This window comes from Agelaius phoeniceus, chromosome 4 (assembly GCF_051311805.1).
Source record: "Agelaius phoeniceus isolate bAgePho1 chromosome 4, bAgePho1.hap1, whole genome shotgun sequence".
In the NCBI taxonomy this organism is placed as follows: Eukaryota; Metazoa; Chordata; class Aves; order Passeriformes; family Icteridae; genus Agelaius; species Agelaius phoeniceus.
In genome coordinates, this window is record NC_135268.1 from 26,898,491 (window position 1) to 26,924,644 (window position 26,154).

A 26,154-nucleotide genomic window follows, 5' to 3' on the forward strand; every position below is an offset into this window, starting at 1 on the left:
AGGAAAGGTTAAGGCACATGAAAGCTCAATCCTTTTGTCCTTGCAACACTCCAGAATCCTCTCATTTTTAATGCCTTACCTTATTTTCCACCGGGTCAGAGTCCAGTGCTAAGACTACTCCCATCTGCCAGTCAAGTAAACTTGTGTAATCTGTTCCATCAAAACTGATCTGGCGGATATCTTGGCCATTTGCAAATAACAAAAATGGCTTAGGACCTGCCAATTAAAATTTGCCAGTGTGTTAATTGCACTAAGTTCAAAGTGATCTCTAACTTGCATTACTACCTAAGTAGCGTTGCAAGTAACAGTAAAAGACAAAATGGGGAACAGAAGCAAAAAGAAATTAGGGCAATTTTCCTACACTCCACTTGCCTAAGAAATTAAAGATAAATGTGAATATAAGTTTACAGCATCAGTCTCAACATTTCTGACTAAAGGAGCCACTAGTCCTGCTGCATTTCACACTGAGTGCCTTAGCCTCGAGGCAATCATCTCTCTACATTTCACAGTATCATCATAAATGCCAGAATAACTTGAATTTGCATATGGAGAAGTCTTTTGTAGTAAAAGCAAGAAAGATACCATTCTCAAAAAAACAAAAACAAAACATACAAATCAAAAGCTTTTTTTTCCTACTCTCCTTGGCAATTGCTTATACCTTGCTGATCACCAGAGTCTGTCCTTTTCTTAGAAAGAGCAGAAGGGTCTGGAATCCAAAAGTGCACATCAAACACTCAGCTTCCGGGGGCCAGAGGGGGAGAAATATCCTTATCTGGAAAGTCCTTTGCAGACTATTCCCTATCCTATTCACCAAGTGGACAGACTTCAGCCCCAGGTCTGTAACACTGGGCAGGAACTATGCCATATTTATGTGAAGGCACAAACCCATGTAGTGCAGGACAGGCCTCCACAGTATGGGAGCCCAGAGTGAAATGGTGAAGATGGATCACAGACTGAACTTTCTGTGAAGGAGACAGAACCACATACTGGTGCTTGTTCTGGTTTATTTCCAAAATAGGCTGTCTTTCCTAACAACTAATACTTCCCAAATTTCACAAAGTAACCTAAAAACAATGCAAGAAAGGGATCCCAGTTGATCCACCCTAAAGAACTCAAAAAGGATTTACTTTTATTGGCAGAAATATGCAGGCATACCAAGACACCCACCTATAGCAGTGCAGTGCTTTCTGTCTTGCTGAAGCTTATATCCAGGAAAACAAGCACACTCCCAGGAGGATGGGCTTAAGGAAGAGCATATCTGACTGCAGCCACCATTATCTGGAGATGTACAACCTTAAACAGAGCATTTGTAAAATTTTACTGTGCCGTTCTAAAAGAAAAATAAAATACAACAAAATCAGAGGTATAAGAGAATGGTTCACTCTGCTCAGGATTTCTACAGTGCAAATCATCTCAGTGACTGGTAGATTTACCAAAAGGCCTCCTGCTGAAAGCAGAAGACTAGAGAAGTGAAAACAAATTAGTAGCAACTTGTTCCAGAGTTTTGCTGAAAACTTAGAACACAGGATGCTGTGTTGTAACACAAAGTGGGAGGGTGGGATATGTAAAGAGAGAGGGTCTTTCATGTGTTTCAGGAAACTCTTCTCCCGTGCAAATCTCATCCCATCTACAACAAAGTAATAAATTTTGTCGGACTTTGCACTCTATTCAAAGAAACAGCAAATTAATGCAATTGTCTCCCCAGAAGTTAATTAGGCTAGGATGACAAATTGATACTTTCTAAGAAAACAAACCAAGATTTCATATAAAAAGAAACCATTCTTCTGTTATTTTTTTCTGTTATATTGTCAATACCTACATAAGCTAGCAAAACAGAAATAATGACTGAATCTATGTATAAAGTACAGTCCACGATATGAAAGGGATTAAAAGGGAAAGAGGATTTTTCACAGCATAAGGCTGTCAGTAATGGAGCTATCTTGACCCCTAAGACTGAAAAGATGCAGTTGAGAAGTTACAGTCCCTTGAATTTGGAAAATTGCTGAAGTGGGGAATGACAGATTGAGTGTAGCAGCTTCAAGTATTCTGACTGCACAAACTCCATTTGTGGCTAAGTTGGAGTGATTCTGAACATGGGGTGCATGACATCAATAAAATTATCACCCGAGCCTTAATGTTGTATATATATGTCCTCTCAAGTATAAATTTTAGATGTCTGCCACAGCAAAAATCTGAGACATGCCTTGATCTGTGCTGACAACAAAAGAACTTGGCCAGCAAATATTGGATGTTGCTGCTACTAAAAATCTATTAAAAAATGAAGATGAATGCTGCTCATGTCAGCACTCAAATCACCTTACATTCTATTATCTTGTACAATCATTTACAGCTGTTCAAAATGAGTGTAAAACGCCTTCATTCAATTCTGGCTCTTGGTGCCAAGAATAAACAGAGCCTGGCAGTGACTTCAGCTAAGAAAATTGTTCCTTACCTGTGCATGTTTTGCCATCCACTTTGAGCACAGATCCTTCTGGGCAATAGCAAACAGGGCCTTTAGATGTCTGAAGGCAGCCATGACTACATCCAGTGTCATTACTTGTACAGGTAATAAGCTCTACAGTAAGTTAAGGGGAAAAAAAATCCTAAATGATGATAAAAATTTTTACTAAGCCCCCAGTAAGAGATTTCAATACCTTCTTGAATAGCAAAAGAAGAAGAAGAAAAAAAAGTAGGGAAAATAAATATATAAATAAATATAATTGTGATGTTTAGAGTACAACACTTCTGCAATCTTTCTGTGGTTTGTTATGCTGTGTTTCTGTTTTGCTTTTCCAAATTTTTTCCACACGTCCTCCTAATTACAGCCCAGGAGAAAGCCAAAATTGCCGAGTCCTGAAGCCATTGTACTTATCAGGTATTAATTTCTCCAAAATACTCTGAGATTTGTTAGCACAATAGAAGTTCATTTTGAAAAATTTCTTTCTTGTACTTCATCAAAAATAGATCAGGTTCTAAAAACTACAAAGAGTCTATACTGAAAGAATAAGTATAAAAGACCAAGAGAATGAGGAAGAACTAATTTCCTACTACTCCAAGTATAAAAGAGCTAAGATCAATCAAAACAGGAGATGAACCTTCCAGAAACAAAACTATGTTCCTTAGTGTCAATTTTAGAAGTTATAAGGGCAAAAACACCTGAGGACTTGGCAAGAGCTTTCCTTTACTTGCTATTAGAAATATTGCAGTGCCAACGTTTTTTTTTTAGTATTTCTTTAATGCAGTTTCACAAGATGTGGTCCTTCCACCTTCTGCACTGCAGTACTCCATCTCTTTGTCCCAAGTCTAGTGCCATATGACTGGAACCAATGCAAGATTTCCACAGCTGCTTCTATGAATCAGCAGCACACTCTGGCCTAAATGGTGCATAGCTCCTGCAAATATTGCTTCTGTAGGAGAACTGCATTCTGGATTGGGGTGTGCCAACTGCTTCAGCACAGAGAATAGGGTCCAGAAAATTCCTTCTGACCAGAGCTTCTGGCTTTAGATGAAGAGCTTCATAAAGGACTTGGAGGACAAAGCATCAAAATCTCTGGCCAGCATTTGGACTTCTCATCTTGTGTGTGTCTCTCTCCCAGACTGCACAGTTGGTGAACATCTGCCTTGTGCTGCAGGTCACATTGTCCATCCTGCATCCCTAGCCTGTGCTAGAAAAACTTTATTTTCTATCTCATTTGAGCCACCCAAACTGCAGGCATACAGTTCAAGCTGGTCATCCAAAGCAGGATTGAGTTTCACAGCGTCTCAATGTTGTTTTGGATGCAAAATGATATCCCATCTCCCAGTAACCTCTGGCTGCAGCCCTCCCATAGTTCTTCTGCTGCAGTTGGCTGCCCTCTGCAGCTGTCACACACACCCTGGACCCCCACATTGGGTCACTGAATCTTGTTCCTGACTCCCTCTTAATAAAGAGGAAGAAGTGGCTCTTACAGAATCACAGAATATCCTGAGCTGGAAGGGGTCCATGGAGATCATCGAGTCCAACTCCTGGCCCTGCCCAGGGCTCTTGGAGTCTAAAATAGACTGACTGCTAGAGTCTGTTAGATTCTGTGGCTATATTTACTCTCCAGTAGTGATATTTAATATACCCTAGATCCTTATCCTGCCATGATCCACACAGAACTCATTGGTGTGCACTGGCACTCCTGCTTAGGCCTCATACCAATGTTTTATTTCAAATAAACAAAGTAGAGGGACCTTTTTCTATGCATAAGCTTCACTTCAAAAGTGACTGACAATATTCCAAGACCTCAAAACTTCGAAGCTTTTCACATTTTATGCTCTAGACTTACTTCAGAAAGGCTTAATTCATTTGTAGGCTGAGCATACACATTTAATTCCACTAATGTCATACATATTAGGAATGCTGTCAGCCCTGATCTGAAAATAAAATACATGATGCTGCGAGCTGCTCTTTCAGACTGGGCAAATTCCTTAGAGAGTGGGCCAAATTCAGAGACCACATTTAAAAATACATAACTGCTTATCCACCTGGAATGTGTCACTGGGCCTAATCTGAGAAGAGGTCTCTCTGGAGACATGACTTGTTTCTTTTTTCCTCCTCTGAAGAAGTGGACACAGTTTCTCACGTGTAACTTCTGCTTCCTTGAACACGACACCTGAAATCAGTTTGCTCACTTTAAGCCGATCCTGCTTACATAACATGGGATTGGAAGCAGCAATGCAATACACAAAACTTTCAGCAGTTCCAGTGTGAAATGAGGACTCTCTCCAACAGGATACTCCAAGTGTTTGTGTATTACAGCTCCTTACCATGGCATGTTTTCCTGTCAGGCAGCAGAACAAAGCCTCTTGGGCAGGTGCAGTAATAGGAGCCAGGGATGTTCACACAGCCTAAAGTGCAGCCGTGATTCCAGAAGCCACATTCATTAATGTCTGCAAAAAAAAAAAAAAAAAGATAATTTGTTGTGTCAGAAAAACCTCATCAGCCAATTTTAGGGAATAGATTAATGAAACAAAGTAATAGTCTGAAAAAGTACATCCTTTTTTTTTCATTCGTTTCACAAAAATGTGTTTCTTCTAATGAACCATAAGAAAACAAGTTTGCAGACCTCATTCAAATCAGTGTTAAAAACCTTCTAGCAAAATATACTTGTGCTCTGTGTGTCCAGCATAGGTGCCTAGAGGACTACCAAAAGATGCCTTTTCATACAGATTCCAGTGCCATTTAAATCCTGTGCACATCCAAAACATGTACATTAGACACAGTCTTAAAGCAAAAGTTCTTTTTAAAAATTTGGGTTCAACATGACTTAAGTAAAAGCCTCAAAACAGAAGTGTAATAAAAGCTGAAATTCAGAAATCAAACCTGAGAATTTCCTGAGAACTGGGAGGCTGATGCTCAGGCAAGTTTGTAAATCCTGTAAGCTAGGAATTCTGATGCCATTATGTCTTATAAATGAGCTAGTCATGTAGTGAAAGAGATGCTTTAAAAAGCATTTTGTTATGTATTATTAATAGAAATTTTAGATTTATAATAAAACAATCCAGATAAAAATATTTAGAAGCATGTTAAGTATTTCTGTCTTTTTTGAAATTATACTTCAGACAGACTTCTTGTTACTGGATTATTCCATGTTTCACCTTTGGTGGTACATCCAGTTTCATCCTTCTTTTAAAATTAAATTAGCACACATCAGCATTTCTACTTGTCTGAAGCTCCTTGCCTACTCAGACTGAATAGCATCTGTGACTCTTTCATAGGTCTTGTTTTAAACTATTTCAGACTTGGAAGGACACAAAACTGAAATGTCACACTGAAATTTTTAAAAGCTCATAGTAATTTTTCAAACTCAAGATACTAAGTGAAAGAACAGAAGAATTTTTTCATGTAATAGAATAAAGTGGATGAGAAATTCATGTATTACCTTCACAAAACTGTTTATTTCGACTTAAAATAAAGCCACTAGAACATTTACACCGATGAGTCCTTAAGTCTGGCCTGCAGATTCTTCTTCTGCACTTTTCTCTGTTCCAATCACAGATTCCTTTTTCTGAAAGAACAATTACAGTGTAAGTAGATTGGAGTTCTTCTCATATTAAACCTCCAGTAGAAAGATGGTAAGAGATGTATTCTCTTGTCAACATCTGCTTGCTCAACCAAGCTGAGGAACTTCTTATTAATGCAAAATAACTTCATTTCTTTCCTTTGGTAAAATCAGGCAAAAAGCAGTCACTGTAAAAAAGAAAGTACTTGGAGCACTAGGAGTAGGTATGTCCAAATGATCATTTTGAGCTCTATGTCAGCACAAGCAGATTTAGAGAGAACATGAACTAAGGGATGGTTTGGTTTGGGTCCATACCTAGAGTCACTATGAAAGGGAAAATTCAAGTTTCCTATACCCCCAGTCCTGCAAGTATTATATATTACTTTGTAAAACACTCAGAAATAAGAACAACAGAGAGGGAGCACACATGCAAAAAGGAGAGAAAAGAGAGATTTTTAAGACACAGCATACAAAGACTGTTGTTGTTATTGTTGTTATTGGAGTATCATTACCACATTATTACTCATATTATTTAACAAAAAAGATAATGGGAGATTTCAATGACCATGTGTTTCATTTGGGCAAAAGGTCCATTTGTCCCATTTCAGAGAATCTTTGTATTGGTGTGGCTCTATGAGAAATACAAGAATTATAAATGTTGAGTTCAAATTTCAGACTCAGAACCTTTCTTCAAAGGAAGAAGAAAGATATGCAGCACTCATTATTTTCTTTTTGTCTCCAAAATGGTAATTTTTGTTTGAACTGATGCTGCTGAATGTGGGTGTGCAGCCACACAAAATGCTGTCTTTGCCCTGGGCTGTGTGAGTAAGACATCAAGGGCTCGTAGAGGCAAAGAAATGAGTATGTGACCAACTTTCTTCTGCTGTTTCCCATTCACAATCTAAACTCCAAAAGATGGAAAACTGCATAATATTTAAGCTCCAAGTTTATTCTTCTGCCAGCCACAACAGAGAAAACATTGGCCCCTTGGTGGAAAGACAGATCACATCTATAAAATAATACATAATTTCCCAGACAGCTTGGCTACAGGCACAGACACCTTGCACATATTTGGTTAACTGGTTAAGTCTTCTCTAGCAAAGGTCATACCATTAAATCCAAAATTATGAATGGATGACTAGGTAGATATTATCTATGTTATTTAGCATGTTATCTTTCAAGAGGCTAGAATTTTGTGTGGTTTTAGGTGAGCCTCTTGTTTTGTAGAATTAATTTTAAATTGGACACAGTCTTTTTCTACTGCAACTGAATTGGGAACATAAAGTAATAGAGAGTCTAATCTTCAAATAAAGAACTCATTAGAAAAAACAAAAGTGTAAGTGCATGCAACCACAAAGAAACAGAATCCACAAACAAGACCACGTTCAAGGCTGCATCATATGCTTATCATTGTTTCTGATTTTTCTCCCCATAGTTGTACCATTATTGATCTAAGTGGTCTAAAAAGACCTAAGACACCTTGGAGTTACAGAATAAATAATAGAAGCTATAGTTTTGCCATTTGGACAATCTCTGGAAGATAATAATTCTTAACTAATATTAGAACTCTATGTAGCCATAACAATACAGAAAAACCCAATCACATTTCAAAGCTTAAAGAGAATGGGGACTAAATTATGAATCACAAAGTCTATAATGTAATATTTTCTGGAAGAACAGCATTACAAACCACTCTTACTAACTTATTTGTGTTTTGCAGGGTTTTTTCCCCTCCCATCACCTCTCTTACATGGAAATACATATACTCAGATATTAACCGATGCCTGCATTTTCTGTATTTCTGTAAAAAAATACAACACAATTTCTCAAAAAAAAAAAAAATTACAAGAGTACTGAATATCATTAATCTGTTAGGAAAGATATATTTTATGAGCCATTATTAAAAGTGACACACCAAAGTTGTTCTGTGGGGTTACAGCAAACCCGTAGATGAATGAATGCTCTTCTCTCTACTAATTGGCCCTGACCAATCCAAGGAAGTCATTTGAAAGAGAAATGGAAGAGGGAACCTGAGGAATTTAAGTAGCAAAGTAAATAATTCAAATGACAGTAAAAAAATCAAATCATATCAGTTGCACACTTCTCCTAAGTTCCCTTTTCATCTGAAGGAACTCACTAGTTATCTGCTTTAAAGAAGGCTTGATAATTCACAGCTGACACTACATTGTGATGTACATTTTCTTAGCTTGTACAGAGCATCCAATTAGTCTAGGTATGCTTTTATCTCCAGGTTTCTCTGTTGTAAGATCAGCTATAAATCTCATTTGAACTCCAGGCTCATTAGTCCTCCTTTCATCCCCGTTCTTGCATTGGATAAGCCAAGCAATGCACAAAGTCCAAAAGGTTCATCTGGATTCAGCTTCTTAAGCTTCTTTCTTTCTACTCCACCACTTCCCAGATATTTTACAAGAAGTTATTTGGAATTTTTTTTAAAAAGCCTACTGCTGACAACACTTCCTATAGTACAAAAATTTACTAAACATCTTGGAAATTTACATCCATTTGAAAACATTGGTAGGTCATATATTAATAAAACCAGAGAAAGCCCTTTTCCATGGAAAGAGAAATGCCAGAAAGCAGAATGCTCTGGTGGAAGAAGTGGAGTAAATCTTCTGAGAGAAGAATAAAGGCTAAGTGCGCACAGTCACTGAAATTAAGCTGCACATTCTTGCCTTAGTTCCTCTATGTGAGAGCACCAAATGTGTCAGTAGGAAAAAGTGCTTCCATTTGCCAGGACAACCATTTTTCCCAAAGTAAGGACAGATCAAGTATTGTCTCTGAATAGAGACTCCCTGTGCTTACAAGGGTAAGCTTGATTTCCAGGAGCACTATCTTCTGCATCTCAACACGTCTTGGCACGGCAAACAAAGCAAGTGAGGGGGAAAGTGCCTTTGAAGGTTTTGATTTTCCCACTCAGACCAGTCTTCAGAGGGCACAGACTGCATGGTACAGCTGTTGGCTGGCGTGAAGAAAGACAAAGCCTATTTTATAGTAGCTATTTAGGAATAGTTCAAAGATACATTTACAGTTTGATTTTTGTTCATATGAATTAAAACAAACACTATATTCTCCCCATGTTTTTTATACCTCTCTGAATCCATGGCTGTCTTCCCTTGGGAGCTGTGCAACCATTGCTTGACACACAAATGCCTCCACACTCTTTGCTTCATTACTCTTACCCAAGCAAAACTGGTGACAAAAGCTATTCCACTAAAGCAAGAATGTTCTGCTCCCCAGAGAGTAGGGGACAAGACATTATTTCCCTGGACATCCCCCACTACTGCCTCAGCAGGAATCCCCAAGGAAGGTGAACTATTGATAGCCAATTACCTTCATTTTTGGATTCACAGTGAAAGGCAGCGAGATGACCAACTCACACTGTGGGCTGCAATCGGTATCACTTAAAGAGGCAGGAGTCTCTTATCCTATGGTTGTTATAGCAGCTTCAAGACTGTCTAAGATCTGCTGAATTTTAATTGAATCATTTCACTGTGATGAGTGAGCAAAGCTGAGACATCCATTTGTAGAACATAATGTGTGCTTAAAATCCTTCGCTGCCATAATAGTCAGAGTTGTTTAGGTGTGCTTTAGACTAAAACTTCCAGAATGAAGCAGACATTTGGTGAGGATAATGTAGACAGAGGGTTAAAAATCTGTATGCTTTGTGCATTTAGCAGGAAAGCATAAAAATGTCTTTGTGTAAAGAAAGGCAAGAGAATGAGAAAGTCACATTTATTTGCATGTGTGTATACATTAATGAAACAAGCAGTTCATGCTTGGCATGCTTCTACCCTGATACTCAGCTGGAGCTGCACGCACCAAGTGGAACTGTGGACCACTGAAGTGGAAAAAAAAAACTTTTTCCTTCATTTCACTGAGGCCTGGAATTGTGCCAAAGACAATTCTTACTGCAGAGAATCAGAATGTATGGCATTATTATTCTCACGCATAGCAGCATTACATTTACTTACCCAAATCCTGAGAAGCAATCCTTGCACCTGGCTGCTTAAATGGATGTACTATTTTTATCTCCACTGGTGGGAAAAATGATGGTTTCAGGCTAATTGTGACTACAACATTTCCAGTATATTTGTTGGCTCTCCATATCATGCCAGACTTCAAGTCTGAGTAGTACAGGTGCTCAGCAAAGAGAGACATACCAAGCAATTGGTGTCTACAAGAGAAGATAGCAAAGTGGCACATTACATGATTCCTATATATTTACTCAGTCAAACATTTCAGTCAGGTTCACCTAAAAAATTACCTTTTTTAAAATATTGTGTATATATATATATATATATATACACACACACACTATAGTATCTTCTATATATGAGAATCAGAGAATCAGAAGAGGTGCAGAGACATTCCCAAAATAATTCAGCACTCATAATCCTGCTAATTTGCAAGAAATAGACACGAAATGGATAACCTGCATTTCTCACAGGTTTAATGATCTATTGGTCGGGACTGACTTAAATGGGAGAGAAATTCTAGGTGTGACCCTGCTTCTGGTGAATCCAGCAACCAAAATGGAAACTTGGTCTGTTCAAGGATGTAGGTCAGATAAGTTCCACTGTTTCCCAATATCCAGTGCCTGCTCTGACAATTCTGTCTGAGGATATCAGGGTGGAGATGGAGTGGCAGGAGTAAGGCACTCCTAAAACCCATCTTCTGCTGCTTCTCCTATCTCAGGAATGTAGTTTCCATTCTCTGGTCAGTTGTAGCAGCTAGCAGAAATCACAAAAGGGCCAAGTTTTAAATAAGAGAGAAATCAGAAAAATACTGGAAAAGGTATTTTTGTCTTCTGCTTTCCAGGAAAACATATTCCAGGTGGAAAAGAGAATCCAGATCCAGAATCCAGATCATCCAGGCAAAATTAATACTCCAGTGAACAACAACCAACACAATGGAGAAAGGGGAAAAAAGTAAGGAAAAATCCAAGCTGACTGCTGGCATTGCTGGGAGAAGCCAACTTTGTGTTCATCACATGAAAATGGTGGACCACATATTTAAATAAGCAGACTAGCAAAACTGATTTTTTCTCTACTGTCGGAAATCCCTTTTCCACACCTGGAGACCCAAGCATACTGAAAGACTCTGTGGTGACAGCCTTTTCCTGATCCCCTCAGTGGCCACCACTGGCACCTGAACCCCTGCACAGCACGAAGACCAGAAGGACATGGGTCTGAGAGCCCCCTCACTGGGCTCAGCACTGGCACTGGGGCAGGACAATTCTCTTGCACAGCACAGTTTTCACCACATCTGCTGATGCTTCTGGAGAGCCTGAGCACAGGGCCAAGCCTCCCCAGGCAGCAGCAAAGGAGGACAACAGGCTTAGATGAGGATGGAGTTCAGTCTCCTGAGCACAGCTCAGACACCTGAGATCACCCACTGTGACCTTGGATAAATCATTTAATCTCTCCTTTCAGCTCCTCTCTCTGCAGAAAAAGGCCACTAATAAATACTCAGAGAGGATTTCTAAGGATTAATTAGTTATCATTTGCTGAAAGCTTGGAAGATGGAGAGTGCTGAGTGGCAATTATTATCCTTATAACAGCGACATTTTTCCATTTTCCTATCATTAATGTTACATTTACAGTCACAGGCCATCTACATTATACTTTATACTCCTCATGTTGTGAACTGACCCAATAAAAGGGAGGATGAGGAAGCTTAATTGCATCCCTGAAATAAATGTTTTATTTCTGACAAGCTGAGGAAAACTCACCGGGCAGAATTTCTGAGGAAACGAACAGCTCCACCTTCATAGTCACATGATCCAATGTGGGAAATCTCTTTTCCGTGGTCATGTTGGATCCAGTAGAGCCTTGTGTCAACCAAATCTAGTGAGATGGCCTTTATTTTTTCTGTAGTTTTCAAAATATTTATCATATCACTTCCACTGAGGGACGCTCGGTGTATGCTGGAAACTGTACCATCTGAAGACAAGAATAACAGCCTGCAGGGAAGAGAGGCATGTTCAAAAAATAAAACAAAACAAAATACCCCGCAACAAACAAACCCTACATTTTCAAAATAAATCACATCACAGCTACACACTCTTTATTAAATTATTTACTTGCTCCCGTATACAGAGTTTCTCAGTGTGGTACTAGAGCGACGAGTACTGCTGGAGGTACTAGAAACTAGTATTACTAGAGGTAGTAGCAATTTCCCTCAAGTAGGTCAAGCAGGAATCAGCCCAGCTTAACCACAAGGCACTATTGTCTGTCTCTCTCTACTTTGTTCAGACATGCAGTCAAGGAAACTGGAATTACTTCTCAAATCTATGGGGAGCTCCTGCAAATTTGAGGAAAGGCAGGTCTGATGTCCAGGCCCTAAATCCCACAGAGATGGCAAGATTTCAAAGAGTATTAGCAACGCTACTATCATCAGAAAATTGTTTTATGTACAAGCAGCAGCAGTGGACTCAGAACCAATATTTGGAGATGCTAATAAAAAAGGGAAACAGCAGCAAACTGTCAGTTTTGACTTTTTCTTTTTTTTTTTTTTTTTCAGAAAATATACCAATTTTTGTTCTAAGTGTGCTGGGTCTGGAGCACAAGTGACTCCCAGCATTTGCAGGCATCATTCCCTTTGCTTCTCCAATACTGCTTTCCTACCCAGAAACTTTGCTGAAAGAGGGTAAATTGAGAATGGATATTAGGAAGAAATTCTTTACTGTGAGGGTGGTGAGGCACAGGAATAGGTTGCCCAGAGAAGCTGTAGATGCCCCCCACCCCTGGATCTGTTCAAGGCTGGTCAGATGGGACTTTGTGCGACCTGGTCTAGTAGAAGGTGTCCCTGTCCCTGCTGATTGGGTTGGAACTAAATGACGTTTAATGCCTCTTCTAACCCATTTCTATGATTCCATGAAACCACAGTCGTAGTAGTCTGCATATTTGGAGTCCATTTCAATGAAATTGCTGACGCCTTTAAAATTACCTTTGCTCAGCATCAATGGTAATCCTTGTGGGACGACCAACAGCTCTCAGAAGGACTCGGCGTTTCTTCCCATTCATGTCGGTTGCTTCTATGGTTCCTTTCTGCCTGTTGGCCCAGAGAATGTCTTGATTTATCCAGTCAATAGCAAATCCTGAAATGCCTTTGTCTATGTAACACAGTCTCTGTAAACAAGAAAAAATGAGTTGACAAGAGGAATCCTAATGACTACTCTAAATTTGGCTTTTGTTACAGGGAATAGAAGACCCAGCTGAAACTTTCCCGTTCATTCCTTTGCCTGCTTCATTTTCTTTCAGACCTGTAGCTATTTCTCTTTCTTTTTCTTTCATGACTTTCATTTAGTCTTTGTGCTTACACGTACCCCCTCTGAACTGAGTGGCTCCCTGCAAAAGGAGAAACTGTTCTGCACAGGAAATTATCTGGATTAATATTTAGCTACAACTTTTCGATTTGGCACACTATGAAGCATCCAGGCCTGTACTGTCACAGATGGAAGTTTCCTAACACAGTGCTGCTGGACCTAGATGCCTTAAAATCAGTGAAAATGTATGAGTGAAAACTCCACAGAGGTAAATGATACTGGCACTCTCTCTCAAACAAAACTCTCACAGCAATAAAGTTCAGCCTGTCTGCCCTTCCTAATCAGCCAGACACAATGAACTACACTGGTTTTTTTCTGAACGAAGAATAAAGTGCTAACAGCATTTATGCAACCTAGAAACCAACAAAAGGTTTGAGAAAAAATTAGTAGGAATTCAAGCACATTTTTCTCATAGCATTTGTGTCAGCTTGTGTTACAATAATCTTGAAGACAACGTTGTAATGCCAGAGAATAATCTATAACTGATAGAAGCATTAAAGTCTACAAAGCCTTAATTTGTTTGAATTCCCTCTCCTGCATTCACCTGATCCTGTATGTACTGAATGTGAATGCCAGTAAAACAGCCTGGGCTCAGGGTCAGAACCATTACAAGAACAAAAGCAAAGTGCTAATTGATGAACAGTAAAGGAAGAACTGTACCCAAGGAGTAGGTGGTTTCCACAGAGGGGTTTACACATTAACTGTGAGAATTCCAAAGAACTGATTACTTTACCTCTTGTTTTGTGCCATTTAGATTAATTCTTTGAAGTAGTCGCCTTTCAGAGTCTACCCAATACACTTTCTCTTCTATATAATGAAAATCCATAAGTGTTGATGGACCAGTATCAGAAACCAATCTTTCATGATTTGTCCCTTCAGTGTCAATTCTAAAGATGGCATTTCCATGGCTAAAAAGCAGGAATGGTGCTGGGTCTGGTGTGGAGAAAACAAAATGAGACCAATTAATTGATAATCATTGTAATTTTGCTGCATTAAATTCTCATCAGTTGCATACTAGTCAAAGAGAAAGTTCAAGATTTAGAAGTCTCATTTCTTAATAGCAACTTTCTAGGTGTATCACAGAAAACCAGTTATATGTAAATGGAATGGTCCTTTCACATTTGATGCTGAAAATTATGGCAAAAATCTGAGTTAGGAAACTGAAATGACAGTGGTTGTTACCACATATCCCAAACCACTACAGCCCAGTCAGAGGTCAGAACAACTGCTGCATGCTTGCCAACTGAGGTTGAAAGAAGTTTGCCATGGATGTGTCTCCAAGCTGAAGATGACTTCAAATTATTGTGCTATAGCAAGAATTTATCACAGAGAGGTAGCCTGGAACCTTCCTTTAACTATCAAAAAAGGGAAATTGAAGATCCCAAGACAGGAAAAATGAAGATACTGGAGACTGAGGAGGTTTCTTGTGCTGTAGAAGGCTGAAGGAAAACAAAAGATCTGTACTTAAAACTTTGACAGCTCAAAAGCAACAACTTCTTCCAGACAAAATCTCTATTTGTAACAAGCAAAGGGTAAGAATGTAACAGTAACTTTACATAAAATATGTTAAAATGAAAGGTGCTCCAATTATGCCCCATACTCCAGAAAACTAATTAAGGCTGAAAGTGATGAGCAGCTAGGATGATCCCAGTAGCCTTGATGCAACCTTAAAAAAAGGTATGGGAGTACAACTAGTATGGCAAAATAATTTGGGTTGATCCAGTTTTATTAAGTCCTCTTTGTTATTTTTAGGGTGTCACTGTAGAGTACAATTAAGATTGTACAAGGAACCTTGACTACAATTAGGAACCCTATTGTTCAAGGAACCCTAACTACCTTTCCAAACCACAAGGGTTTTCATTTAGGCTGTCTGTCAAGTGCATATAGGAAAGTAGTTCTTCTGTAACCAACATAATTTAACTTTCATTTTGAAAATAAACATGGGTATGTTGTTTGCTTTTTGGTTTGTTTATATATAATAACTTATTTTGGGCATCGAGTCTATTCTTTAATTTAATTTTAAACTAAAAAAAAGTACAGAACATAAATCCCACTGTGTTAGTAAGGTTGGAATTTTAGAACATGATGTTGCCTGAGACAACAGATCCTGGCATACAAGTAGTACTCAAACCAACTGACTTTGAAATGTAATTTTTTATATAGATCCAACAGGATGACAGCTTTCAAGCCTGTGTAATCAATTGCTGAATTATTCTACAATGAAGAAGCAACTTTCCATTCATTGGGAATAGATGCCATCAAAGATGCACTACCACCAGTTTTCTTACACATATACCTTTGAAAATTAAACTAGTTTTATTGACAAGGTTCACTTCTTTTGTTAACTAAATATCTTTACTATTAGAATGAAAACTGATACTTTAATCTCAACAAAAAGCTCTTCTACAAAATTGAGACAGATGCTTCACCTTCATAGTTGCAAGGTTGTTTAATTCTCCTTTCAAAGCAGAGGAATGAGTCAAATTTTGATTTCTCCAAGTGAAGAAAGTTCTGATGAGCACCCAAGATGTAATTTTGTCTTGTTCACATGGAAGATGGTCAGTACACTCTTTCTATGTTAGTAGAATATTTTGTATCTCAAATTTTAAAGCTATTACCTAATTATAACAGCTGCTTACAGGATTTTAATTACTCCCTTTTCCTGCTGCTACTTGAACTGCGCAACCCCATACAACAATGAACTTGCTTCATGTGAGTGCTAAATGAACATTGAAGAGTGGCCAGGCTGATTTATCTAAGGGATTTGACAGCTACTGCCTTCAGTCTTGCCAATTAGTTGACCAAGAAAACTTTGGTTTTCTCCTTTCCACTCTCTGAATTCCCTACCAGGTACCTGTGAATGAGGGCTCTAAATGGAACAAGAACCGAACAAAGCCAACTTTTGCTACAGAGGCACCAGTCAGATTTATAATTCAATTTTATCAGAGGTTTAATTACCAGGTAAACCATATCTGCACCAAAGATCTTCCTGCCTTTATAACATGAGGGTATTTCACCTTGTGTATCCCCCACAGAAGGGTTTATACCTGACTTAAGGGTTCCTTATCCTTCACAGGAGCTCTGTCACTTTCTGCAGTTACTATAAATGTTAGTAATAAAATGTTAAAAAGTTTAAGTATTCCAATATGAAGGAAAGATTGTTCTTTGAAGGATACCTGTGCACAAATATCACTGGGAAACAACACGTTGGTTTTCACTTCAGTTCAGGAGTGGAGAGTTTGCAGAGGAACTATGGATGTTTAGACAGGACCACAAAAAATCCAGTTTGGGTCTTTGTGAGTTACATGTTGCCGATAACTCTGATGATTCTAGGGCCTCTATTCTAAAATAATTGTGTTAATGACAGTTTGGGAGATCTACAGAATAATTTTGGTTATGTTCATGGTCCCAAAATCTACACACACAGGGACTCAAGTACAGCTCCCATTTCTTAGGTCAGAAACGTGCCTTGTCACATCCCATCTCTGCATTAGCAAGATAAATACTAGCCAAAAAATCCTAGCCAAAAAATAGAAAACTTGAGGTCCTGGATCAGAAGGGAGCTATGGTGTATCCCAGGCAGGAACCAAAGCCAAGCATTCAGGAAGTCAAAGTGGAGAGGTAAGAGATGAACTTCAGAGCACTCCCACCTCAAACTCTAGATGCAATATAGGATTAAGTTAATCAATAAAATCCAACTCTTTTTTTTTTTCCTGGGTAGCATCAGTTGAGGACAAAATGAGGTTTAATCAAAGGCTGTAACTGCGAATATTTTCCTCTTAGAAGAGCTAAAAGCTTTTAAATTTAAATGCACCTCCTGCATTTAAAAATCAATTTATACACTCATGTCAGAGGAAGGGAGAGAAATAACTCACAGTGGCACTTATGTTTTAATGGATGAAAACCAATGGATGAAAGCAAAAATAAGGGCTTCCTGCTTCTGATCTTACAGCACTGTCCCTAGAACCTAAACATACTGGGAAGACACCAAGGCCAGCAGACTGAAAGCAGCCAAGGTAGCAGAATCTTGTGCACTGCCAGGTCTTCTTGGAAGTAAGGATGGGATAAGAGAGTTTACAGTTTTAAACTGGCGGAGAGGGAAAATAGGAAGTAATTTTTAAGTTTAGTGGGTTTTTTTCATATGTTCATTCATCTTTCTACTACCATAGTTTACATTCTTCACCATCATTCTTCTGTGGCACCCATTTTTGGCCTTGCCTCTTACCCACACAGTAGCAGGTTTTTTGTCAGCAAACCAGAGAACCCCAGTCACTGACCAGTAGGGACCAGCAGGCCTGGTTCACTTTGAAAAGGAATGCTAACTGAATCTCTAAAGCCCGTTTTCAGTCATCAGAAATATCCTTACCATTCACATAGCAAGACTGCTTGTCAATATCCAAGGAGTAGCCAGGCAAACAGGAGCAGATGTACGACCCTGGAATATTGATACAGGTTTGGCCACAGGTTCCCAAACCACCTTCAAGGCACTCATCAATATCTGAAATAGGTATTTGAAAAAGATCAGGAAAATTCAGCTAGCAAAAGCAGCAAATAACAAGGAGAATGAATACCTTTGACAAACTTATCTAATAATAAGTTGTCACAAAATTTAATATCCCATCATTAAAAAATTAAGTGAGGATGACTACGTATTCCTTCATGCATTGGTTTTAGAGTTATGGGGGGATAATTTGTCATTGTCACATTAACAGTGATTTTGCAGGGTGTTGGGTCCTTATTTTGGGTTTTTTGATTGCCAAGGGAAATTACCTCTTTCCCTCATGTCTGGGCACTGGTCTCTAATTGCTCAAACACAGGGAACAGACTTGTCTTGATTTGTGTTATTATTTGCTATGCAAATGCAGCTTGCAGCTGCTTGCTTCTGTCTTTATCCCTTTTCCAACAGTAATAATTTTGCCAACAAATTAACAGATTTTGCAAAACAGCAAAGCAGAAAACAGATTGTCACAGCACCGAGGTCAACACTGAGCTCATTTTTGTTTGAGTCAAATCTCAAACAGACACACAAAGCACTAAAATTCCCACTGTATTCTGACAGAAACAAGCCCAAACCAAGGCACTGAGCAAATTAATTAGAAACTAGGCTTTTAACTGGTAGGTTAGGCTAGAAGGTTTAGGAATTGAAAGACGTTTGAAGTATTTATGGTGTTTTGTCAGGGCTTGAGGAAGTGACTATTAATTAAGTCCCAAACAAAGGAATCTGCTTAAAAAAATAAGTCTACCACTGAGGACTGTAGTTTATACTAAGGGGGAAAGAAATTTGCAGGACCATGGATAATTGTCCCACAAAATTGAGATAAATTTTAGTTCCTGCTGAAAACAAAAACATCTGATATTAACTTCCCAAGGTACTTGACATCACACAGTACCGTATGCTGCTATATTTCTTGTATATTTTCCTTCTTCAACTACTGTGTGATGGTTGTTCTAAGGAGTAGCTTTTTTCTTGCCCATGAGACTCGGCACATGCAGGAATGAAGGAATCAACACATTTTGTTTTAAAGAGATACATTTGAATAAGTCACTAAAGGATGTGGATTCACAACAAACTAGGTCTGTGTGTGTTATGTGAGAATTCCCTTAGTTTAAAGAACGACACCTTGACTACAAGGGACAGCAATTTAACAACTCACTAAAGACTTTGAAAGAAACTTTCTCAGCAACTCAGGGAGACCTAAGCAAGCATGTGGTTCTGCAAACCAGTCTCCTTTACTGCTTTAAGAAACTATGCTTAGAAAGAAGAGTTCCAAGGGGTTTCAAAGTACCAAAGGTGTTCAAAAAGAATGTCAATGCTTTTCAGCCACCTAATGTGTCTGTACCAACTAGGGAAGGCTTCCATAATGTTTACAGAGTTTTCCCACAAGTTCATGCTCCAAACAGTAGCTGAAGTAATTTGACAATGTATGAAATGTAATCAGAGCACATGCAACTGATTCTTGTTTGATTAGAAAGATAAAGCAGAAGCATTTTCAGCAATGTAATTCCATAAAGTACTCTAATTCCACCCCCCAATTTTCTCCAAACAATCAGCTTTCAGGAGCATATTTTCCCACAAGTACTAGGATTGTACATTCCATTCTCCACGGCATTAAAAGAGAAACTCTTCCAAATCCCCTCTAGGAAGGTTTGATGGGCTTAGAAGTGTGTTAATGTGCTACAGACACCATAGGCTCCAGGTCACCTCTAAAACAAGATACTCCTGGCAAACACTGCCTGGATGCCACTGACACTAAAGGGCTCTTTGATGGCCCAAGGGGAAGGGCTGTGATGACCTCAGCTCCTTGTCCAGCTGCTGTCAGAGTTAGACATAAACACTGTTTGCCACTCCCGCCCTGATGCACTGGTTATTAAATCAAGTAATTGGCTGACTAAGCTGGACACTTGACCTGATCCAGCCACCAGCACCACAGCAGGTGTGAGAATGTGTTGATAATGTAGTTTAGGTCTGTCAATATACTTTTATGACAGTAATAGCTTGCCAAATGAGCCTGAAGTTATTTCTCTGTGGAAATCACAAGTATGGGTGAAAAACACAGCTGTGTAGATATAGGATTACTAAAGAGAGAGGTTTTTTGATTAAGCAACACGAAGCACTGATGAGCTATTATTCAATCACAATAAAGAGCACATTAACTAAGAGGAAAAAATTTAGGCCTGGCCTATAGATTGCATCTGAAAGACTGCTTTCTCTGAGAAGGATTTGTGTTCATACTGAACACAAAGCTAACTTCTTAGCATGTTACTGGGCAAGAAAATTCAAATCACAACACAAATAAACACGGGAGAAATTAATGACTATGAGCACAACAAATGCTTTTCTATATGGCAGTGGTCAGACTATATTGGAATGCTGTTTGTATTTCTCAGATAAAGGTTGTTAAAGGATCATGAAAAATTAGAAAGTGTATTTCTAATAGGACAACAAGGATAGAAAGCCTGATTTGAAGGTAAAGAAAAGTGCCTTTCTATGAGAAATTCAAGAGCTCAGAATGCTTAAATTATCAGAAAGAAGCTTGGAAGAAGGATTAAGCACCACAAATTAATACCTTCACAAAGAAAATGTAGTAGATTTTCTAAAAGACACTATAATCTTTTTCAGGAACAATTTAACAAGCAGTAATAGCTGAGAACTAAAGCCAGGGAATTCAAATTCAGATATTAAATTCACATTTTAACAGGAAGGGTGAATCACTAAGGGAACTAGTTACCAGGGAAAACCCTGAAGGCAGTGAATATTCTAAAGTCAAGGTCATACTGGGAAGACATGCTTTTCCAAATACAGGTTACTGAGCAACAGACAAAGGTAAAAGGACAATGACCCTTTATTTCCAGGGGGGATTCTCCGGGTTTATATGAGTATACAAAACTGACTGTCCAAGAATGAGAACACTGATTGGTCAGGCTGCAGAAATTTACACTCTTTTCTCAGTAAAAGTACTTTAAGAGAAGATTTCATTGATGTCCATTTTCACCACCACCAAAATTCACACAGTAAAAGCAAATCCCATACATACTGAATACTGAAAAGCAAGCCATGGCTCCAGCTGAAGACTGGCTCTCGAGGAAGGAGAGCTGCCCAATAACAGAGCAGGGGCCCAGGGGCACAGGCAGCTCATCCACTGGACAGTGGCCTTCCAGTGGTGAGCAGGAAGAGCCAAGAGACACAGTGTTATTGTGAAACAGGCCACAACACTGTGAATGTTTGGCTTTTATGGCTTTAACAATGGAAGAGGATCCTATGCTTATCACCCTCTTTTCATTGTTTAAAGTACAAAAAAAAAATCCAGGCAAAAAACCCAAATCGAACCGACCAATCAAGCAATCAAACCACCAACCCCAAAGTAAAATAGACCAAAAAAGGCTGGTTTTTAAGGTTTAGGAGAACTCAGTCAGAAAACCATCCATCAGGTGTAACTAGCAGTGCCTTCATCTGCACTTTTAGTGCCAAAGGAAAGCATGGATTTGCATCCTGTTGAAGCTGTTTTACGTGTCCTGGCAACCACATCCCCCAGTGGGAACTTTACCCTGTGAAAGAAATCAGCTTAGTGAACACAAAAGCTGTCTGCAGTGCCCTGACAGCCAGCCCTGAAAGGAAGAATGAGGTTCTGCTTAGTTCTCAAAGACTTCTTTATGCAAAAAATGCCTTGAGAATCAGCAAAAACGATGAATCATGTCATCACGATGTTGGCAGCTCTCAAAGACTTTGCATACAAATATACTACTTTATTGAGAGTCCTGAGAAAGGCTCTGCTTGCAGAAGGTTGAAGCATTAGTATGCCTGGCAAGGACACAGAGAAACCACAGTGAGCCAGAACTTGAATTTGATTATGGCCCCAAATTCATACATTATATACATAAAGTATACGTGCAGATACATACACTCAAATAACCTCATGCAAATCTAGTTCCTGGAGAGTTGGACTCGTGATTCATTCAATCAGCTGGGTCCAACCACCACCATAATCTTTTCAACAAGGCTTAACATGAAATTTCATCTGGGTGACAAAGAAAGGAACCCATCATTTTTATCTATTGTGTTTAAAGCATCCAGCTCAAAGAACAGAAGACAGCTAGAAATGGAAGAAGACACTCCGGCTATCAGCAGCTCAAAATGAAACAGATGATGCACAGTTCAGTATATTTTATCTCCAATTTTAAATGAGGCCTAAAATACAACCTGATCACTGACAAATTTTGAGAGGGTAGAGGTTGTGAAATGCTCATGTACCATGGTTAGAAATACAATATGAACACATTGAGGGCATTACAACTCCTGGTGTCCAGAGATGATCATGTCACAGATATGACACCAAGTGAGAACATATGATTTATTGAGTATAAAATCAAATCAAATTTAGAATTTAAATACAATTTAGAAAAGAGTTGCAGACATCTTGTAGAGAAAGGACAAAAAGATCCCCAGGAACAACAGCAACTCTTTTTTTTCCCTTTCTGTACTCCAATCTCAAGTGTTTGCTCACTAGAATCGAAAAAAAATTCTACCCTTGAAATCAATTTTATGTGAAATAAAGCCTATGTGTAAATTAGTAGCTACAAAACAGACCTCTACTTCCTGGATCATGCAACTTCCAACATATTATTGCTGGCTTGCCTTTCAAAGTTGGAGGCCATGAGGCATCATCAAATACTGTCCTCCAGCTCCCTTTACAATCAGATTTCAAATTAGGTACTAAAAAGTAGTCAGGGTTTTTTTAGAACAGAATACAAAATTAGTAACTGCTATTTTACAATGAGTTTTTTAATATTATTTACTGGCTCAGGAGTCTGCCCCTTAGCCCTCTTTAGTATTGGGCATCATGTGAGGGGTGATGCCATTTCTGTCTTTTCTTGTAACATATTTGCCTCCTTCCTATTTTGATCCAAGTTTTCATAGCTGAGGATAGTATTTCTCCACATTCAGCTGCATCCAGCTGAATGTGAATCTTCTCATGAATTGGTCTGTGGTTCAGACCCATGTTCAAGAATTCCTGACTACTATTTGGTAAAAATATTTACAAGCTCCTTTTTCCACATCAGTATAATAAGAAGTAAGCTAGCTGGAAAACAGCTACTGAAAACAAGGAAAAAACACAAATCCACTGCAGCTCTTCTGAAATACAGAGGGAAGTACAGGCATCTTATTAGGTTTATTCCTGTCATGACAGGGGTAGGGAGCGGTTGCCCATTTCATTGGCTCTTACTGCTCCTTATGAGATGCTTGCAAAGAAAGAAAGGAGAGTTAAAAAGGTTTTGGCATTTCATATTTCTCAGAATATACACAAGAAGTTTTAACAGTATGTCTTTAGAAGTATGGAGTAAAGTGAAGACAGGATTTAGATAATTAAGGGGAATTTAAAGATGTAAATCAAAGACTAATAACTTGATGTTCCTCATCTCAGTGGTAAGAGAGAGGTGAACAGGAAGAAAGAAAAGAGTAAAGCTTGACACACAGAAGGAAGCATGTGACCAAAAGAGCTGACCTACATAGCTGCAGTTGTCACCTTCTAATTGCAGGCTGTAGCTCTGTAGGGATGAGCAGCATGTTAGCCCTGTAGAAGTGACAAGGGCTCAGCAGTTAATGTCAGAAATGTCTTAAACTCAGATGTGCTGAGTTTAAGAACCTATGATCAGTCAAAACTTCAATGATATTGCCTTGTTTTGCCTTCTTCCAAGACTTTTTTACAATACTGTTTGGTATCTTAAAAATTATTATCTTTCTTCATTTTTCAAACTTACATAGTATTTAAAGTCAGCCCTGAAACCAAAGTACACTTCCAGTCTTGCAGTATCCAGAAGATAATATATTTACCTAGGGTAGCCAAGACTAACAGACATTAATATCTACTCTAGAATTGATAATTCAAGAGGCTGCTCTAGGCACTTCTTCAGACAAACATGGAAAACTTTTTCAGTCTTGAGTAGGGAAAGCATCTATGCACCATGAGAGAATAAAAAATACTGTTGTTAATGTGGTGTTTCAGGAGGGCACAAGGCAACTGATTCCAGCAGGTGTAGGCCCATCCTCTGGTACACGGTGTTAACCTTACATTGTCAAATATGTTACAAATCAAAGCCCTCCTGGGACCAACTATGCATGTGGTTTTTTCTTTGTAGCAATAATAGCTCCTCTGTAGGCCAGACTATTTTTTTTCAGAGGTAGAAGGTTCTATGTTTCCACTGGGGTCTACAAAACAGGAGTTATTGAAGGTGACTCATCCTCATAGCATGTTAAAATAAGCTATTAATTCAAGATGGTGTGTCAAAAATTGCAGAAGTGCTTCCAATTCTACCATAACTTGTCAATTTATTGATGCATTCATTCATCAGACTTGTTTAGCTCTGACCTTGTGATCTCTTCTCCCATACCTTTTTTCCTATAAGCCTTGCTGTTATGGGACTAACAGTGCCTCAGAAAGGTCCCTTCTCTCTTGTCATTACAAGTCAGGATTCAAATAATCTCTCTTAAAATAACTCCAAAATTATGTGAGACATTTGGCGTTAGATTTCATTATACTTCCACAGGATGAGGAGGTCTTTAATCTTTGAATATCTATAGAAATTAAAGGAACTAATTAAGGAGTGAGCTATTTAGCAATGTAAGAAGATGACCTAGGCCTTCGTCTTAAGCCGCAGTGTGGAAACCAGATCTAGAAAAGCCTACACACATTCCGGCATGTATCACTTGTGGCAGCTCACTAACAAAGAGCAGACACCTTCTCAATTCAGGGGAATCCTTATGGCTGGCAGGTTGCCACCACAGCCTCAGATGATGAAGAACATTTTGCAGTCGGTGTATCTATTACAGCTCGCCAAGAATGGTGGCCAAGCCACGATTCAGCTTGCTGTCATTGTTCACAGTGCAGTGGTATGGTCACATCTCCCACTCACCACTTTTATCCCCAGTATTACCTTCAAAGCCTGCCTCCAGCTTCCTGCCACTTGCTTCCACTGCACCCTCTGTCTCACATCATTACTGAACTAGAACATCACGCGTCTGGTCTTCTGCTCAGAGCACCAGTTGTCCAGGACACAGAGGAAAGAGAAAGGGAAATCCCTTACACCAAAGCATCCTGCAGTCTTACATTTCATGTCAAAATTTCACCTTTGCTTAATCCCCTGTAATCCAGTGGCCTGTAATTGAAAAATTACCATAATGCTTCTCATTTTTCGCTTACTCTGTGTCACATGGAATTGCTCAGAGTATGTCACAGTAACACCAACTCTTATGCAGGAGATTTCTTCTGCTGATATTTCTTGAAGAATTTGCTGAGCTACCAGCCAATCTGTTTCAGTGCTTTATCTAGAGCTCTTCTTTCATACAGCAGCTAATTTTCAACAGAAGAGACTTTATGCAGAGCTGGTTATGTCTTCATTAATGGAAGAGCATTATGCATCAATGTGCAAAATATGTCCACTGGGAAAAAAAAAAAGCCTTTGCAGCCTTTTGCATATTAATATTTAGAGTGGTGTTTTTAACTCATTGAACAGTAGCCAAGCAATTCCCTTCATCTCAGTAGGATTCTCCCATTATACACAAGCTCTTAACTGGGAAACCCAGTAATGCAGAAGCCATAGCTAATGGACATCCTAAAGGGCTCTTGGAAGCTAAGTACATGCTAGCAAATGGGATGGATCTATAGGAAAGGCTGTGTAAACAGCAACAGCTGCTAAGGATATGGCACACCCACTGCATGTATCTCAGCCTGAACTTACAGAGACCCAGGCCTAGGCTGGTCCCATGGACCAAATGGCCACCAACTGCAAAAAGAGGGAAGATGATCCCTACAGGGACACCCTCTGGTTCAAGTTTGCCTAAAGGGAGTCCAGTCTGTGCACTTTGAGAGTGCTTTTCAACATGAAGCAAACTTAGTAAGAGGTGGCAATATGGAGCTTAATTTCAGAAGTGTACTTTTCCTTTGAACTGAAGCATCAGGGTAGGAGCACTCTAGGTGTGTTTGGCTCTCAGATAAACCTTCAGTCAGGTTTACAATTTGTACACAAAAAATGTCTAGCTCCCCCCCCCCCCCCCTCAATTTGACAGCATTTAACATGCAGGCTTCTATTTTGTGCTTACGAGATGATATTTCTTGGCAGAAAGCACAGAGGAAGCACCTGTTACTGGATCACTAGAATCATGACAAGAACTGAGTCAGAGCCTCTGAAGCCCAAGGAATCTAAGGCAAAAGCATTAACTCCAAGTATCAGGAGCTGCTTGAATCCTTTCAGAGCATTTCCTCGTCTCCTAACTGCAAAGCTCAC

General features: G+C 39.1%; 1 protein-coding gene across 3 annotated transcripts in view; it reads right to left on the minus strand.

Moving 5' to 3' along the window:
• EGF (epidermal growth factor) overlaps nt 1–26,154 on the minus strand; it is a 57,884-nt gene that overhangs the window by 30,373 nt on the left and 1,357 nt on the right. For 2 of the 3 annotated variants that reach the window (XM_054632809.2, XM_054632810.2), the window contains exons 2-11: nt 17,741–17,872; nt 14,108–14,307; nt 12,996–13,177; nt 11,779–12,009; nt 10,019–10,221; nt 5,907–6,032; nt 4,792–4,914; nt 2,453–2,575; nt 1,168–1,293; nt 80–216 (exon numbers count right to left, since the gene is read on the minus strand). In XM_054632809.2, coding sequence (XP_054488784.2) covers nt 80–216; nt 1,168–1,293; nt 2,453–2,575; nt 4,792–4,914; nt 5,907–6,032; nt 10,019–10,221; nt 11,779–12,009; nt 12,996–13,177; nt 14,108–14,307; nt 17,741–17,872 — 1,583 coding nt within the window. The remainder of the gene's footprint in view (nt 1–79; nt 217–1,167; nt 1,294–2,452; nt 2,576–4,791; nt 4,915–5,906; nt 6,033–10,018; nt 10,222–11,778; nt 12,010–12,995; nt 13,178–14,107; nt 14,308–17,740; nt 17,873–26,154) is intronic. The other variant, XM_077177159.1, reaches the window with a different exon arrangement.